Genomic DNA, 18,781 nt, shown 5'->3' on the forward strand with positions numbered 1-18,781 from the left:
GCCTGTTTATCTATTTTAGGCCTGGGTTAACCAATAAACCCAAATTTAAAGTAACAGATAACAGGACTTCAGTGATAATCACAGAACAATGTCTCTAAGTTATTTTTGTAAGAATATGTTCCTGTACCTGTTTAAATCGTGTCCCCTTCAATCGAGCATAAATGCTGCTTCTGTTTTTTTCCTTCTCGCTGTATAATTTCATGCTGGAAACCACGATGATCATGATCCCGCAGGATTTGTGGAGCCTACATTATAAAGGGCGTCATACAGAACCAAGACACTTTAAGGAAAGGATTTAAGGTGGGGAAAATATGCGTCATGCATCCTAAATATACTGTAGTTTGTCTGTTTTTTTCATAGAAATGGGGGAAATCCCATCCTCTTTAAGCCAAACTGGCACACACAGCTTTTTGCCCAACAGGTGGCGTCATATGGATCATTGCCAAACCTTTGTCTTATCTCTTGACAGCGTCTGGATCAGGTAACTTATATGATGAGATCAGTGGGATCAGGCTGTTTTTTTTCATGCAGAAATGAGATTAGGAAACTTAATTCTGACACACATTAAGTTTTAGGAATGTAGGTCTTGAAAAATGTTGGTGCTTTTGGAAACAGAACCAGACATATCAAATAGGCTAACCCATATCTGAGAACATGAGGTGAAATGTATCAGACACCTTGATAAATGTGGAACCTAATGCATTCAACCATTAATATCAATAATGAATGACTATATTAACACTTTGGAGCGTGTCCCTGCGGTGATTTCTGCTTTTTTCTGGGGCACCAGACACCACCTCCAATGTGCCAGAAATGAAACACACATGAAAACACTCCTTCAGTGGATGTGGCCTGTTGCAGCTCAGTGGGAGGAGCTTCCCAACGAGGATTAGTGTGGTTTCACCTTTGAGTGTGTGTGTGTGTGTGTGTATGTGTGTGTGCGTGTGCGCCACGGGCCAGGTTAAGTAGCTTGGTTACATTATATAACAACGCAGTGTATTGTTACCAAAGTGGGACACTATGAAGGAGCTGTGAGCTTGTGTTTTTTTTTTTTTATCCCTGAGAGGACAAACCGAGTGTTGGTTTGAAAACCCAACAGAAACCTGCTGCCGCTGCTGCGGCTGATCGCCGCCGCTCACACCGCCGTGCGCCGCCTGCGTCCAGCCGGAGGATCCGCCTGCGTCCGACGGTAAGAAGGAAGGAAACAGCCCGAAACTCAGCGCTCGGCTCCGTGTGCGACCGCGGCTTTAACTAGAGCACGGCAGTGATGTTTCTGGTGTCTTTGTTGGACCATGCGTGTGCGTGTATTTTGTTATTTTTCTCTGACAGTTGCGGACCCTGTGATTGACAAGTGCGGGTGGGTGGAGGAGTTGGGTATCTCCCGTCTGCTGCCCGGGGACGAACAGTGCGCTCTGCTGGGTTCACCTGCTGGGGGATTCCCAGTAAGACGACAGGCTAGTTTTGGATCCTTATAAAGTTAAAGAAGTGAAAAACTGAACTACATAACGACTTTTGTGCCGTGTTTCCACTCAGTCTTTCACTGTTGTGTCCTCACTATAGAGGCAGCGTGGACCCACCCCACCTCCAATCGTAGTTCACGATTCAGCAGCCGCAGCCAATAAACCAGCCACTGCTTAATAACGTGTTTTCAAGTGCGTCTGGTTTCATAAGCTTGCAGTAACACGCAGCGCCACAAACACTGGCTCCACGGCCTGGGGGAGTGATCTCACAGCCACACGGAAGGATCCTGAGGTGCAGCTCCCCTGCCCTCATTCACCTTCCAGGCCTCTGTCCTGATCGGCCTGGAACTCACCATGTCCATTGTGAGGGAGACATAATGCAGGTGGTGTCGAGTTACCAGCAAACACCATCAATGTTTCACGGCCGCTCATCTTGTGAGTGTCATTCCTGCGCAGGTGTTCTGCTCCACCTGTGAAATCAGTGTCTCTCACAGTCAGCTGACCCAAAGCAAGCCTGTGGAGGCGGCTTGCTTTGAGAAAGGATGAGCGGCTGTAACTGTGTTTTTGTTCAGCTTCTCTCTGTAGAGAAAGAGCCAGAAGAAGTTACCTCATCCTCAGTCTGAGGTTATTTTCTCCGCCCTGTTTGTTTGTGAGCTGTGAGGCTGTTTGGGAGTCAGCTGGGTATTTCTGAAGCAACAGATGCTGAAGATTTCTTTTTAAGGATGCAACTGACAGTTATTTATATTATTAACTAAGAGGTTGATTATTTTCTCAACGAAGCAGTCAATCATTATCGTTTATAAAATGTCAGAGAGGGGCAAATGCTGACCTCAGTTAGTTTTTGTCTGATGAAGGATCTTCATGTGAGGCATAGTGAAGCACCAAATCCTCACATTTGAGAAGCTTTGTTTCAAACGATCAATCGATTAACAATATATATAGCTTCATTTTATGACAATAGAGTAATCAGTTAATGAAACAATCATTTCAACACAAGTTTGGTCGCTTAGATGTTTTAATTCCAAACATTAAACTTTAAAGAAGTTTGAGCAACAGTTTCCTCTTGAATGCACTTGATCGAGATGAACCTGGCACAAGTTTCCCATGATTCCTCTGTGTGTTTTAATGCTCAGGATCTGCATTATGGCGAAAATTTACAATTCCCTTTTTTTACTATTATAAAATTCTATGATGAACCTATGGAGCCTCATCACTAACCAGATCTTGCGTCCTTCACCCCCCCCTCCCCTCCCCCAACCACACAGCCATGTGTTACCACGTGACTGATATTCCATACTTGGGCCACGTGACATCTTCTAAACTATCTCAGTCTCCTTCTTTGTCAAACTGTTTGCTCTGCATGTATATGAAAACAAGTGCCTCCTCCTCCACAAACGCAACAAACAAACATGTCATCGTCAGATGTGGCTGCCGTGGTCGCTGAGCTGGTTTTAAAAATTCCCTTCATGTGGATCCTGTTTAAAGCTCGTTAGCACACAACCGGTGGCTCTCTCCTGCACTCTGTGCACAGCTGGGCTGCTCTGAGAGGATGGTATGTAACGCTGTCAGAGCTCCTCTGCAGTATGACCACTGCAGCCAGTATTCTTGCCGTACACTGCGATAAAGAATGCAAAAGTGTGAGGTTTTGATGGTTGCAGGGAAGTAGTTTACTGTGTTTTTGTTATTTATTGGTTTTAGTAAAGCTACACTTATTCTCCATTTATTCAAGACTGTTTCACAGAGAAATGTCAGACGATGCTGTCTAAATTCATACAGTGTGATCTCTGTTTTACGTAATTGGTTACATGCTGCATGGGCTCTGCCTCATAATGTGTTCCACTCCATACATTTGCAAAGATGTAAATCCCGGCTGTCTGTGCAGCCTCTCATACCAGCGCCCGAAACATTAGCAGGTTGAAGATAAATGAGATGAACGCTGACACGCGGCGAGAGTGTTCCAAACCTTATGATACATTGCGAACCGTTTCTGAGGAATGAGAGGAATGCGTGGCTTATCAGTCATCTGTGTGATTACTAGTGATGTTCAGAAGTGACTCAGATCTCACATAGTGAAGAGTATGTTTGCCAAACAGACATATTCACACACGGCATCTCTAGACTGTGAATAATGGTCATACTAATGTGATTAGACGTATAGGTTGAGGTCACAAGTTTGAGATTGGGATGGGATTAGCTTCACCTTGCCTGTTGCTGTTCATGTTTGAACACACTGTCGCTGAGCGCTGATGGGTTGCAGAGAGATTTTTAATAGTGTTTGGTCTTAAATTAGGCTTGTTTTTTAGACAATTTGGAGACTTCAAATCTTAAGCATTCGGCATATAAATGTATGTTGTTATAAATGGTGTTAAGAATAAAAGTTTGAGGAACATTTTGTGTGTAACACAGAATAAACAACAGAACTAAACTATACCGGCAGGTGTTTGTGTGTGTTAATGTTTTCCCCATTCCCACCATGAACAAGCAAGATCAGCTTTGTCCCGTGTTTGGGATTAGCCCCACCCTCGCTGCCCGCACCCCAACGCTGACTCTGAGAAGTAACAGGCAACATGAAAGCTATGTTGCAACAGTCACTGGCAGCGTTTCTTAAAGGCTCAGCACAAAGTAAAAGCGCCACCTTTTAATTTAACCACTATTTCAGATTAAAAGAATCGTTCAACATGTAGGGAAAAACAACCTTTAGCTTTTGTTGAGCCTTACATTAAGCTTCTCATCTAACCCTCCTTTCCCAAATGTTAAAGGTTTCCTATAATGACATTTTATGGTGATTTATTTTTGTTAGAATCTTTAGCTCATTTTGTAGCTTGGCTGAAGAACTGCCCTTAAAGTGCTGTGAAAGCAATTAAGATTGCTACTAAATCTGGTTAAACCACTTTTGAATGAACAGGAATGAAAGCACAAGTTGTGTTTATGGAGCCTGCAGTTTGTCCTCTGTCATAGGACAGCTGACATGAAGTGGAAAAGTGTAATGCAGGTGTTGAGGCCAGTGTTTACTGCTGTCAGCCAATAGTGTGTACACGAGTTTGTATCTCTGTTGCCTTTGAAAAATGATGAGGGGAAAAAAAAAACTCAACATAAAGGAGAAGAGTCAAATCTATTGAAGGCTAAAATAAACACGTTCCTATCCTCAAATGAACTTGTTTTAAATGCAAAAAAAGTTAGTTTTAAAAGAAAGGGGGAAAACAGAACAGAGAGAAAAAAAGACACAATTATCCACACCCATGCAAATATTTGACACAGATGAGCCCAGGAGGCATTTTAGTATGAACTGTTTTCCCTTTAAAAAGCAGACTCTAGGTTTTGAGTTAGCTGTGTACCATAGCTCTTCTTTTCATCCAGTTGGCTAATTACACAAGTGAAAAGCTGCAGCTTGCTCTCATCTCTCTGATAAACATCTCTGAACTTCACAGACATGCTGTATCTTCTATCCTCCCCCTCCCAATCCACATGCAAACATGACTTTTTTTTTCTTTTTTTTTTTTTTTTTTTTAATCAGCAAGTGAGTCGTGATGCAAACGAGCTTAAGAGGAAGTGGCAGGAGCAGAGATAGGACATACCCACACTAAACACATTCTTATCACTGACAGATGCCCATTGTAGTGTGGGGATAGGCTGAAGTCTCCTCATACCAACATGAAAGTGGGACTGATGTCACCAGCCCACATTGTGTACATACAATGAGGTAATTTAGCCTGTGTGGGTCAGAGGAAAACAGGAGAGGAAAATGTGTAGTGAGCTGTGGGATAAAGTTTCAGGGTGGAGGGTTGTAGTGACAGATGTGTTTACATTGCAAAGTTACACACGTTACATTACGTTACATGTCAAATTACATTCTAATATATTTAGTGGTGTTACAGAAATTCATTGTCCCCAGAGGATGAAGTGTCCTGACTTAAGTGATCCATTGCAATGAAGTTGACAATCTTTGGGTTTTAGCTAAATATATAGTATCTTACTAGTATGGAGTGGATTATAGTCAGATAGTCGGGTTGACCATTGGGAGTACTGGGATAAATCTCGATGGGCCAGTGGACTGTCAAAAAAATCCCACTTTTTTGTAGTTTAAGTTTGTTTTTGCTTTTTTACGTGAATCTGAGACTGTCCTTCCCTAAACAAACAACCCTATAGGTCGTCCCTATAGGTTGACGACTCATAGTTACATTTATACAAGTAGAGCAACCTCTAGTAATAATGATGGGAGCAAAGGAGGAAGTCATGTGATGTCTGTAGAGGATGTGGAGCAACAGAGTCCGCATTAGGTGGACATTGGGGTGGATAGAGGGTAGACAAAACACAGGACTTTGACATGAGTCCAATGACAATGACTGTTCCACAACCAAAACAGTGTGTTTACGAATGTTACCAAGACGATAAAGGTCCAGCATGGCTGCTCCCAGGGGGCAACATTTGGTTGTTCAAGCTGGAGGACTTATGGGTTACTCCCCGGGTGGTGGTGAAGAAGAATCATTACACAAACCATATACACCTATACTGTACATGCAATGACTCATGCATGCACAGGTGAAGAATGACGTCACACTCTCCAATATCAGCAGCAGGAAGCTGGGTAGTGTCTGATCTGACCCTGTCTGGAGTAAAAAGCTCATCAAGCCTTACCTCTCCCCTGTAGACTGAACTCTTCTCCAAGAGAGCTGCAGCATATGAAGTTGGCTGCCTGACTTTGATCTTAACAATTGTTCATAAGAGCTCTTGTGTCCTCTGTTTGGCCTTTATCTACTTCATGTGGAGCTCAGTTTATAGAAAGGTTGTATTTTTCCTTTCTGGGTCTGTGGCACTGCTGTGCTTCTCTTTGCTGAGCCTTTCTTTGACGTTCTCCTACGCTTCTTCCCTCCCAGCTAAACAAAGCACCTGTTTGTTTTTGGATATGTTAATGAATCTCATCTTGTGATCACTGAGTAATATGGTAGGAACAGCCAATTTCTGAAACCAGTTTCCAGCTGAAAACAACCGCCAACACCCTGTTAGCCTTCATGTGCATGTAAAAAATCCACAGACATGCAGCATGGAGCAACACTGTCTGCTTACATAATCACAGTATTATCTCATAAGCTAGTTACAGTCATTATCCAGCACCTGTTGGGCATGTCTTGTGTCCTGTAGAAACAGACCATGACGGACTCTGAAGGGATGCTTCAAATGGAAAAACTATACTTTGTTTATTTTTTTATTTATATAGTTATTTTAACAACAGCCAATCAAGCTACAATATGTAGCTAATGTAAGAACGATAATAAGACAGTGATTCATTATAATATTACATAATATTTTGACATTATTTACTGTTAAGTTATTATGAATTCTGGAAAATTAGATAATAGATGTAATAATAGATATAATTAGATAATTGTTGTTAGAACAGTCAATGATGTGGTAGTTTGTTTACTTGTTATATTGCTGATGTAGGGATGTGGAGTAAGACGGTCTTCTGACTGACCTTGTAACTTTTGAATTTCATAGTAAACCTTTAGCTTCTTAAGATTCACTTCATGTCAGACTTGATGCTTTACACAGACTGTGAAGAGGATAGTCGATCAAATGACTGTGTATGACCGTGGAGGGGCCAGTTGTGGTGATGAAACCACAGAGAAGTGTCAGTCCACTCTGCACTTTCTCTCACGGGATAAGAGCTTTATAGCTTCTTTTAGCTCATTGTTTTGGTTTTATGGCATGGAAATGTTTTGTTTCTGAGCCAAAAAGACAGTGAATATTGGGCTGATGTTCATTAGAAACGCAACTCCTAATAAATTCTGAGATCTTCTCAGGTCTCTCCTGATGGGTAAATTGGTCACTGTTTGCTGACAAGTTTGCCATATCAACTTAAAAGTTGATGTTATGTTCACAACTTGATCATTGGTTATCACAGGTTTAACTAAGCAGTGGTTACATTTGGATAACAGGAAAAAACCCAACTACAACCAAAATGCTGCCAAGTAATCCACCTCTACAAAAACCTCTCATGCCCACACAGCTTTTTCATTGGCAAGAAGTATAAATGACCCAAATGATATCTAACTGATTCAGGACCAGCTTCGCTGCCAGAAAATAACTGACAAACGCACAATATGTCAGTTATTTGTGAGCATTTATGAAAAATGTCATTAACTCTGCTGTTTGTGACGTTTTTGTAGTAAACATTTAGCAGTTGTCCAAACATTTAAAATATCCTCATGTCCATTTCACCTTTGTAATCAGCTCTGAACATGAGTTGAGTCTGAGCCTGTCTGTCCTAAAGATGAATGGTCCAACACGGTGGTCACTGCCCCCTGGGCATAATGGACATAGATAAGAAAATGAATGGCTTTTTCATCCTGCTGTGTTGTTGATTGGAGGAGGATGGTGAGGGCTATAAATAGTCAGGCCAGGCACTATCTGGCTCTTCAATGGCTTCACCTGTAGCCCTGAATATTTCAGCAGCTGCTATCACTTTAATGGGCCTGTCTGTCCCTGGGTTACCATGGCTGCCACCTGGCCGCTGTAAATTTCCCCCATGCGAGTGTCACCTTCAGGAGAGGAAAACGGGCTGTAAAGCTGGTTCAGCATAAATGAAACTTTAAATGAAACTTTTATATAGCTGCCAAAATCCCCCCCAACTTAGAAAAAGGACAATTTTAGAAAATAACTGTACAAAAAAGCTTAAACTTGATCAAATCTGCCTGTGGACTTGAGGTTTAAAACTCCTGTTTAGCAAGAAAGATGATCTTTACTCTGAATGAAGGGTGTGTCTTGCCTCTGAACTATTTGTCCAGACCACACCTGTGTGTGTGACCAACTCTTGGATGACAGAAAGCTGACAATGCCAGAAACCAGATCAGAAAAAAATGACAAAACTCTTAGAGGTGAGCATTTCTCTTTCATCTTTAGATCATGTTTGCTCCTCTCAATCTGAGGCTTTATTTCCTCTTTTGAATCTTCTGATGCTGCTTTGGATGAAAACAGATGTGCAACACAATAGGCCCAGCTCATGTTCTCGTGTTGTCATCATGTTTACCTTGGGAGTGAGGGGACAAGAGCCTGTTGCTTTTCATGTAACACAACTAGTAAAACCATTCCTACTGTACTTGAATTTTGTAATTACTTGTTGATAATGAAGAGCCACGGTGCACTTCTGAATCAGTGCTGCAGTCAGAGTCATCCAGACAGGCGGTTCTGCTCGAGCTGAAAATGAGGTTATGGTTATGCCTGAGAGGAAAAGGCACATGAGAGGAAGTTTGCCAACTACCAGGGCTTGGCTGAGGGGTGGTGGGCACAGTGTTGGCCCACAGAGGTGGGCTGCAGAGGGTTTGCTGGGCAGTCCCTCTGCAAGGCCCTCAGTCAATTTGGAGTCACTGGTCTAAGGAAGTGAGTCATGGCTGTGGATCAAACAGAGGAACCTGTGGCACAATGCTGCTCAGACACAAGTCAGGGCTTGATCAGTCCTGACTGGGCCATCTGGGTACGGGTGTCTGACACCTAGGAAATATCACTGATGATGTGTCTGAGCACATTGCAATTATCTGCAATCATTGTGGCTTCTATCAGTCACATAAAACCCCACAGGAACAAATGTCTTTGAGAGCCTGGATGTCAGTCAGTTTCAATGAGATTAAACTAAAGTTGAATTAACACCTCTTTAAAACAATTTCAACAAAAACGGATCATTATAACCTTTGTCTTGGCAGGATTTATTGCAGGACTGTTGCATTAGACTGCATTGAATAAAGCTAGTTGTTTGGTGACTGAGCACTGGGCTTGTAAAGATGTCCCAACATCAGAGAATAAATCAAAGAGTGAAAGAAAATGTAAAAGGGGCAGAACAGAGGAATCTCAGTACATCAGAGCTTATTGTTCAGTTAAATAAAGTGTGTGTTGTAGTGTGTGATGTAGTTTCTCTCCAGACACACTGGAAACAAGTTTCTCTCTCCCTGACTTGATTTGTAGTGATGCTGCTTCCCCTCAGCCAATCAGCAGCACTTAGAAAACGCTGAAACACAACCTGGTAAACAATGTCCCCAACAGTTTCTGTAAGTTTGGGACATTTAGATGCATGGTATAAAAATAAATCCAATTTATAGTCCCCAACAGCAAAACACGGTAAGGAAAGAAATGCTGAAAAACACTGTGAGAATGATGTTTGCTAGGACTGGCATTGTGTGTTTCTCCAGAAGGTGACGTCTAATGTCCGCTCATGTAGGAAAGAAACATCATATACTGTATCCATAGGTGCAGCTGACTGCGTCTTCACTGAGGGAAGACCCCGGCTGGTTTTCTCTGCTTGTGTTGCTTTGTCGTGTCTCTGACTGAGGAGATGAGGAGGCAACAAATATGTATAATTATCAAATTGCCATAATTGGATAATTGGAAATTACCAAATCAGGAGAATCCATTGAGGCTTGCATATGCCTGCAGTTTGAGTCTGTAAACAAACAAAATGTAAACACACAACTGCATTCTCTCATTATCTCATTATCTCACAAACTATTTCTCAACCAACTCTGATTCACACACACACACACAGACACACACACAAAAGATGTATTTTCTACAACCTATATTTTGGCTGTGCTCTCTCGCTCTACAGTATGTCAGGTTATTTTGGGCAAGTAGAGCAGTGTCTTCTGGGTAACTGTTGGCTCTCCCGCTGGGTGACAACATGACAGCAGGTACTGTAAATGAGAGCGCAATGTAGGTCATGACTTTCATTAATAGGCCTTTGCTAGATTAGTAGAAAAAGCACATTTCATTCCTCAAAAACAAGCGGCTTTCTTTGTTGTGCTGGAAATTCTAAATGTTTTAAAGCCTCATGAGATTGTTTATGGTATTATAAAGTCCTGGTATTCAGTCTTGGTTGTGGTGCATTTAGTTGCTAAATCCAAGTCTTGACTCTAATTGGCTGATTGTTCAAGACAGAAATATACTGTACTAAATGGGGCGTACTTGTGAGGAGTTGCTGCCAGTGTTTCAGGCTAATCTTGCAGTCTGTTTTGCCACTGAAGCACAAAACCAAAAATAACAATAAAAAAAAAAAAAACTTTTCAAACTTCAGGAGGTCTGTATTAAACTGAAAGGTTTTGACAAAACCCTGTCAGAATCAGTAACCGTGAAACAGCCGAATTACAGTGAAAAAGCAGCAGAAAATTAAAGAAAGCATCAAAGCAGTGCTAATAAACGGGTGGAGGCAGCTTAAAAAAGTGAGGTGGAGCAGAGTGCACTGCGGGGACAGGCTGGTGGGCAGGGTGCTTCAAATTTTGAATGCGGTATGTCAGGCTATGATGTCAAAGTTTATACGGTTTAGTTTGTCCTCTAAAATGAAAAACCCTGTTGAGGATTTCCTGGTTTGCCGCATCTGCAGGTCGGAAAGGGCTCTGCAGCAGATATTAATTCTATATTTTCCCTACTAATATGTAAACAAATGATGGATTATGTAAATTTAGTCTTCCAATGTTGGTCTTTCACTGTCTGCTCAACTAGTGAATGCCTGAACTCAACTAATAATTGATTTTGATATAACATTTTGAAAAAATTGTCAGTGCTTCCTGTTGGACGAACATTTCTATACTACCGCTTTTTCTTGCCTATTGGTTGAAGTGGTTAAATATTGCTTAAATAAAATCGGTCCAGATCTACTACAAAAGCTGAGTCACTAGCTGTTTATGTGGGAGATGGAAACCGAGCGGCATGTAAAATTCATGTTGTGTAAAATAATAAACCATTCAGTTTTTCACTGCTGACATAGGAGGTATGATGATCGCACGGGAGTTATAAATGATTGAATTATGCCAAGAGTTCTGTCAGCTTCGACAATCAACAGCTGATGCCTGTTTGCCAGCCTGGCAACCGTTTTTAAAACCTGCTGTCCGCCTTTAAATAGAAAAATGAAGTCAAGCTGTGGAGCAGCTGTATCTCAGTTGATGGAGCAGGTTGTTTGTTAATCACAAGGTTGGTTCTTCACTTTCTGAACTCCTCTTGTCCACGTGCTGTTTTTGCCCTGAACACAACACTGAACTCAAAATTGTCTTAACTTAAGTACTCGGAAAGAAAAATTGGCTTTTTTTAATCTGCCAGATAAATGTAATATTTGCTGTGTGCGACTCCATGGGTGGCTTCTATACTGTGTTACCAGGGGAAAGATTGCAAGTGTGAGTTCATGGCAAGGCACAAAACCAGCCTGGGAAACAAAATGAGAGTTTGATGACTCTTCTTTAGCACATTCACCCACACACATCATCCCTCTCCATCTGTCTCCCTCTCACTCTCTCTGTTTACACAACATCACGCTTTCATGAAAGTGCTGCGTGTTTTCCAAGAAACCCACAGTTTTGAATTGTTACTGGTCGAAGCACCAGTGGCAGGGCCGAGCAGACAGGCTGAACTGTTAATGTGGTCAGGGTGCAACATTGTGCGTGCGATTAAGAGCTAGGATTTGACAGTTTTGAGGCTGCTGTGTCATGTGACGTGATTCCCACGATTTAATGCTGGAGAGGGCAGTTGTAATGTTGGTGAGGAATGGGCCTCACGAAGCCGAGAAGGACGGCAGTGGCATCACAGCACTAATTGGAAAGGACAATAGTGTTATTCTCCTGCGAGAGAGGCATCATGAGGATGTGACATTGAAGTTGAATTCCTACAGAAATATACGCAGCCGACAGACGACTGTTATATTCTTGACTTTTTATGCATGTGAACATTGTTGCTGTCATTTTTCTTGTACCTCCTTTTCTGGAGACTTTCTCCGACCCTGTTTTTCTTTTTTATTCCCTCCCCCTCCTGCTCTCTCTTCCCTCCCTTACTCCCTCCTCCTCTCAATCTCCATCCAAGTGGTGTTCGGAGCAGCTTACTCATGTCCAGTCACTTCCCACCATGCCTCGCCTCTCACGCAGACACTCACTTCCTGCTCCTCTCTTGACATGTCTTCATATCTCCGTTTTTGTGTTTTGTGACAACAGGACAAGAATGAGGTCTTTGTCTGCTTAGCAACCCGTCCCTGTTAAACATGGTTCAGCAAAGGTAAGAAACATCACAGAAACACACACACACTCACACGCACGCACACACACGCACACACACACACCCAGTCTGACACACTCTCCACGCTGCTTTTACATTCCTTCTCAAGAATCCAACCAGCCGGTACTCTCCTCTAACTGAAAGCAGATGGTGAAAGTTTGACTGTGTGCCTTGTTATGCCTAAACTCTGTGGTTGGTGGGGATGTTTCTGTGGTACTGGGGCAAAGTGAATTCAAAAGAAGGGGGACAGCTGTGATTGGTTGGGAAGCAGTTTTATGGGCAGGAGCGAGAAGCTTTTCATTTGGTGTTGTGGTGTGCAGCTGCTGTGTGTTTTACAGTTGATCCCCCGTGGTGACAGAGACCATATCATCCTGTATTCTGTATCTAAGTGTTTGACTTTGTCTTGACGTTGTGTTAGAGTTGTCAAATTATTGTTCAAATGCATATTGGGAGGTTTGTTTTTAGCCATGCTAGCAGCGTGGCTTTCGAGGTGGCTCTGGTCCGACCGCCAGTTTGGTCCAAACTGAAATATCTCATCAAGTATAAGATGGATTGCCATTAGATTCAACACAGAGATTCATTGTCTCCAGAGGATGAGGGATCCTGACTTAGGTGACTAGACTTTTTCTCTAGCACCACCACGAAGTTGACAGTCTTTGTTTTTTCATCTCAAGTATGAGATAGGAAATTTTGAAACCATGAGATTCATGATTCCCAGAGGATCAGTCATAATGACTTTGTTGACTTTTCATCTAGTGCCACAAGCTGGTCAGTTTTCACTTATTACCTATTTCACTCGCATCTCAATATTCATGAATTGGCACAAAATGTTCCACAGGCACATTCATAGTTCCCAGACTTCGGAGACCCTCTGACTTTTCATTGTTCGTCAAGATGAAGTTGACATTTGTGGTTTTGAGTGAAAGTTTGGGATAGTTTGTTACTTTCTCCCGACATTCCCTTTAGCACCATCATTTAAAAAAAAAAGTAAATTAAGGGCCTGAGAGGGTGTTGTACACAAGCTAATGTGAGAGTTTGGGATGGATAGATGAAAATGATTTGTCTCGAATACTTTGATTTATGGCCAAATATCATCAGAATGACTGCTATCCCCATCAGCCTCAGATCATGCTGCTTTGCGTTTAGTGCTAATTAGCAAATGTTAGCATGCTAAAAATGCTAACATGCTAAGGTAAGATGAAAATGGAGGAAATGGCAAACATTAAACCTGCTAAACATCAACATAGCATAGTCACTGTGAGCATGTTAGTATGCTGGTATTCGCATTTGCTAGCATTAGTTAGCATGTAGCTCAACAGACCTGTGTGTGTGCCTACGTCAGAGCTGGTAGCATGATTTAGATTCTTAGAATTGCTAGAAAATGATCTGTCCAATTAAGATAATCTGTTTCATTAATTTACCAGTAATTTAAAATAATTACAGCCTGTTTTTACCCTAGTAAAACAGATGTGTAGTTTGAAGCACTGCTGTGTTAAAGTACATTAACAACAGAGCTGCTAGGATGGCAGAAGACTGTTATTCTTGTTCAGTGTTGGAGAGATTATGTATAGGATCTCTTGAGCACGACTGCTATTTTCAGATACACATTTTTTAATATTTGTCATAAATAGTCACTGTACAAGCAGAGGAAACTTGGCGAGATAAGTCACATCCTAACATCCTTCCTCATGAAGTGCAGCCGTGTACTTGGAAACATGTTGTGGCAGAGTACTGGATTATGTTAGATCTGATTTTTTTTTTTTTTTTTTTTTTTCTTTTTTAAGTTCCACGTCATCTCATATTATCCATTTAAAAAGCACTGCACTCCTTCCCTTCCCAGTGCTGTCAAAGAAAGCTTGTCTTGTTTTCGCAGATTCAATCTTTCCAGTAATGTCCTCTCCAAGGGAAACAACAAATTAGTTCCTTTCTGGGGGAACAAGTGGGCATCTTCTAGATTTCCATATTGCCAATGTGAGTGTTGGAACTGATCTCTAAAGCTGCCCACAGGCTATTTTCAGCCAAAATAATATATATATATATATATTTTCATCAAAACAAGCAATGTGAGCACTGCAGACTTTGCTTTCCTAAAAATATTGTAAATGTAATGTGTTTCATCCAGAAATGAAACAAGCACGTATCAAAATTATTTTTGATATACAAAATTAGCAGTCTTTTTTTTTTTTTTTTTTAACCCATTCAGCCAGGGAAGCTCACACCCAGTTGCTGTTCGCCCTCTGATGTCAAAAACATGCGTTTGTAATGAGAGTGATGTCAGGGGGCCTGCAGGAATCTTCTGTGGGTATCTGAGGTATTCCAAAAGTAATTTGACAGCTCGCTCCAAAGTCCAGAGTGCGACAGGCAACTCTCTGAGCCAAAGTCAAGCAAGATGCGTCTCTTTCTCCCCAAAGTCATCTGACTTTGCCTGTTATTGTTCTCTTTCCTGCATGCCTGTCATAGCTGCTGTCTGGCCATGCAGAGGCAGAGAGGGGGAGCAATGCACTGCAATCACCAGTCATAACATTGCATCTGTGCTGCTATTTTATGAAGCAACTTTTTATGATTCTGTGTATGATGATATGTTTTTCTGGCTCCTCAGGTCCTCTGTGATTATTCCTCCTCCTGTGGTTATGGTTGCACCCAGCTAGCAGTCAGGAATGTCCTCCTTCTCCTGCCTATGTCATGGTTTAACCCACGTATGATCCGGTCACCAAGATGGCCTCCATGGTTGCCAATGGAAACCGCGACGGGCAGTCTCTGGTCTTGAAAGGGGTGGATCCAGAGACCTGCATGATTGTTTTCAAGAACCACTGGGCTCAGGTAAACCCCAGCACTAAATCAAGGCTCCCAAGTCTCACAGCAAAAGTTTCTGGAAATATGCTCATTCACTGTCTTGGCAAGAGTTGGATTAGAAGATTGATACCTCTTCCAAGCCTTCAAAAGGCCACCTTGCACAAGACAAATAATTTACAGAAATGTTAAATTTTCAATCTGTGGTGGTAGACAGAATTATTTGCTTTAACTTCTTCTTGATGACCAACAGTATATCCATCTTCTTGGCACTTATGTAAAGAGTTTCCACTGGCTGATCAACAATCTTATGATGACGGCAATACTTCAGGAAGAGTTACAGAGTGTGACTCCAAGCAAAACCACACATAGGTGTGAGATACAACGCGTTAATTAGTGAGCTATAGTGGTGTTTGTAGCTTATTTCTGAACTTTTGAGGGAATGCTAAGTTAATTGCTTCCTTGCTCGAGCTCCGTCCTTACAGCACAGATATGAAAACAGCATCTGTTTTATTAACAAGAAAGTAAATAAGCTCATTTCTCGACGTATGTTGAAGTATGACTTTTAAAATATTCTCAAAATTCTTAAAATATTGTCTAAACTACATTGTAGATTGTTTAATTTGAGCAAATTGTAGAGGACTGATAAAGTTTTAACTATGAAGTATTTCACAAGAAAATAATAAGAAAATGATTATAGAAAATCCTGAAAAAAAAAACCAACCTAATTTCTTCTTTTCTACCCAGTTAATCGTGTAGTTACTCCTTTATCTTGCAGCCGCCTCAGTGCAAGATAAATAAAGGTATAAATGAACAAGGTTTCAGTTCAGACCCCCAGTTTGTGAACAAGAGACTTCAAAACACATCCAGGATACAGCAAACCTTAATCAGTAAAAGCAGTGAGTGCAAGGTTGTTCACATTCTACTGCAGATCCTGACAGTAGAGACTGACGGGCTACCTCCAGTCCAACAAACTTCAGTGCGGTCATGGCCAGTGGAATCTTGGCTGCGTGAAGCCGACCGTCTTAGACTTCTGGCTCTTTGCAGCAGCATGTGTCCCTGTTGACCCCAGTGGGACCTGGCAGCCTGCTTGTCCTACTCCTCCCACACTGAGATGAGCAAACGTTCTACTCACTGACATACAGTAAGAATGACACTGGCCAGACATCGAGGGGATAGAAACGTGTATTGGTAGCTGTCAACGGCGTTTATGTCAGTATTGGTGGCTGTCAGTGTGGGGTCTGACCCTCTTGTCAGTGGGCAGGCTCTGTGGTGTTCATGGCTAAATTAAGCAGAATTCCACTGTGTTTTAATGACATTTGACACTGGACAGGCTTGTAGGGATTAGCTGTGTTATTTGGTTGGAAGCTGTGAGGTTTAATGCACATGCACAGACTTTACTATAAGCCCTTGTTGAACTAGACATAAGGCCCCCCCCCCTCAATAAAAAATGTGTTTTACTTGGCTCTCCGAGCTTCACTGTGCAGAATGATGTATGAGGCTGTTTTCACATTCATCTGCTGAAAGGGGAAAGTTTCTCTGTACTCACCTTAAATCTATTTGACACGTAAGTCTACAAGCATTTGTGACATCACTACTGCATATTGGACCACTCATAGTCCAATAAGTTAGAAAAGTGTGATATTGAAATTTGACAGCCCCAGAGCAAAAACATTGATTATCGACTTTTTCATGAAATAGAAGACATCTTGAATATTTTCATGAAATAGATTCTGGACTTTTCTGTGAGAGTGAAGGAATAGATGTCATTTTAAGAACTTTAAAAGGAAGTTGACAGAAATTGTTATAATCAAAAAATGAGGTGACTAGTCACAGCCTCTCACTGTGAACAGAAAAAAATGAGAACTCCCTGTTCCAGATTAAAGGTTTTTCTTTTTTTTCTTCAGGCGAACTGGAAGCGCAGTTCCCCTCCTGCAGAGTCTTATTTCCATGCTTAGTTAATCTGTAGCCTGATAAGAGTCCACTTGACTTTGGTTTCAGTTTGGAAAACCTTGAAATCGGAGTAACGTGTTGTAAGTAATATTGGACTTGTCTCTTTGTAAGAAGCTCTGCCTGGTTTAGAGTTGAAAGATTAGGTTTATGTTTATTTGCTGGCTCTTATCTGGTGCTCTCCAGACCTCACACAGCTCATGGTGTTTGTTGTGGCATGCAAAGTGATCTGTCCGTTGCTGTGGCAGCCAGAAATCTTCAGTTAAAGACAGTGTAGTGTGGGCAGACTCATTCCATTCATGGTGAATGCTGCGTGACTCGCAATAAATTTGTCAGTTTTATGTATGTGGTTCTGTTTAGTGACGTTTAGTGTTCATGTTGAAACTCTCCCACTCAGTGTACATTTAAGAACAACTCAGCTTTACTTCTCAGACATTAGTCCACAGAGTAGATGGATCCAGACTAAATAGTAAAAGGTGTTTCAGTTAAATTAGCTTTGTCCCATCTTTACAGTGAAGTTGCGTTTTGCTGATTCCAGTAACATTTCCTCTTTGGGGATCTGTCAACTAAAATAAAATCACAGAGGTTAAGTGTGAAAGAAGACGTTTCTGCTCTTTCACTGTCTACAGACAGGCTTCAGACTTTAATCTGCTGGTAGTGGCCCATGATAATTAAATATGAAACAATCCAATATAAAGTCACTGAAGTGTATTACCTCAGCGCTGCACAAGCACAATGTGGAGTTGGCAATGTGATGCTACCTTCAGTCTGACATCATTGGTCTTAAGTCACATTTACTATCTGACCAACCTCCTATAACTCACCCTAGTGTTGCGTCAACACACATTATTCACCCGGGTGCATTTTGTAGAGCTTGTTCTGGAACCAAAAAAATCAAAGCCTGGACCTTTAAATGTTTATCCAGCCTGAGCCCAGTGTGTGGTCACATTTTCATAGCTGAAGCCCACTGACATTTCCTATATGACCCATATTCTGATTAATGGTGCAGACTATTGACTGACCTGTCAGCACTGTCAGATCTATACTGAACTAAAGTAAACATTCACGTTCAAGAGCAGCTGCTTTGGAAATAATACGCATCCTCTATATGCATCATGGTTTAATAAACCTTAACCTTGTGTGCAGCTGACCTTGACAGTGTCAGCTTTATACCAGTAGGCAGCCCAATCCATATGTCCAGTAAGTGAAATCCTTGACTGATCTTCAGAGCTGACCCCTGCCTGTCACTTCAGTTGAAGCTGGAGATCCTGAACTGGACGGATCCCTGAGGCTCAGGCCTCTGGGTCAGGCCCCATTGGGCTAAGGCAGAGATTACAGACTCTGTTCTCTTGTTTCCATCAGCCATGCCCAGTTCTCTTGTGCACAACCAGTTATTGTCATGGCAGCAGCAGCAGGCTGGGGACACTGGCTTCATTATAGTGACTCTGGTTTCTATGCAGTGGACACACAAGGGAGGGACTGGATACACAAAGGACTGTTTCACTCTGTGCCACCAAACTGAGTTTATCTGTGCTGTGCTGCTGGTTTATTTGCACCTC

At 41.8% G+C, this 18,781-nt stretch overlaps 1 protein-coding gene across 1 annotated transcript in view; it reads left to right on the plus strand.

The window, feature by feature from the left end:
• Positions 1-910: 910 nt before the first annotated feature.
• Positions 911-18,781, plus strand: part of fhip1aa (FHF complex subunit HOOK interacting protein 1Aa) — a 29,967-nt gene continuing 12,096 nt past the window's right edge. The window contains exons 1-3 of the mRNA XM_071503562.1: positions 911-1,189; positions 12,422-12,482; positions 15,082-15,302. Of these exons, the coding sequence (XP_071359663.1) occupies positions 15,198-15,302 (105 nt within the window). The 5' untranslated portion in view covers positions 911-1,189; positions 12,422-12,482; positions 15,082-15,197. The remainder of the gene's footprint in view (positions 1,190-12,421; positions 12,483-15,081; positions 15,303-18,781) is intronic.

This window comes from Trachinotus anak, unplaced genomic scaffold, assembly GCF_046630095.1.
Source record: "Trachinotus anak isolate AG129_WGS33_773 ecotype Australia unplaced genomic scaffold, CSIRO_AGI_Tana_v1 ptg000019l, whole genome shotgun sequence".
Classification (NCBI taxonomy): Eukaryota; Metazoa; Chordata; class Actinopteri; order Carangiformes; family Carangidae; genus Trachinotus; species Trachinotus anak.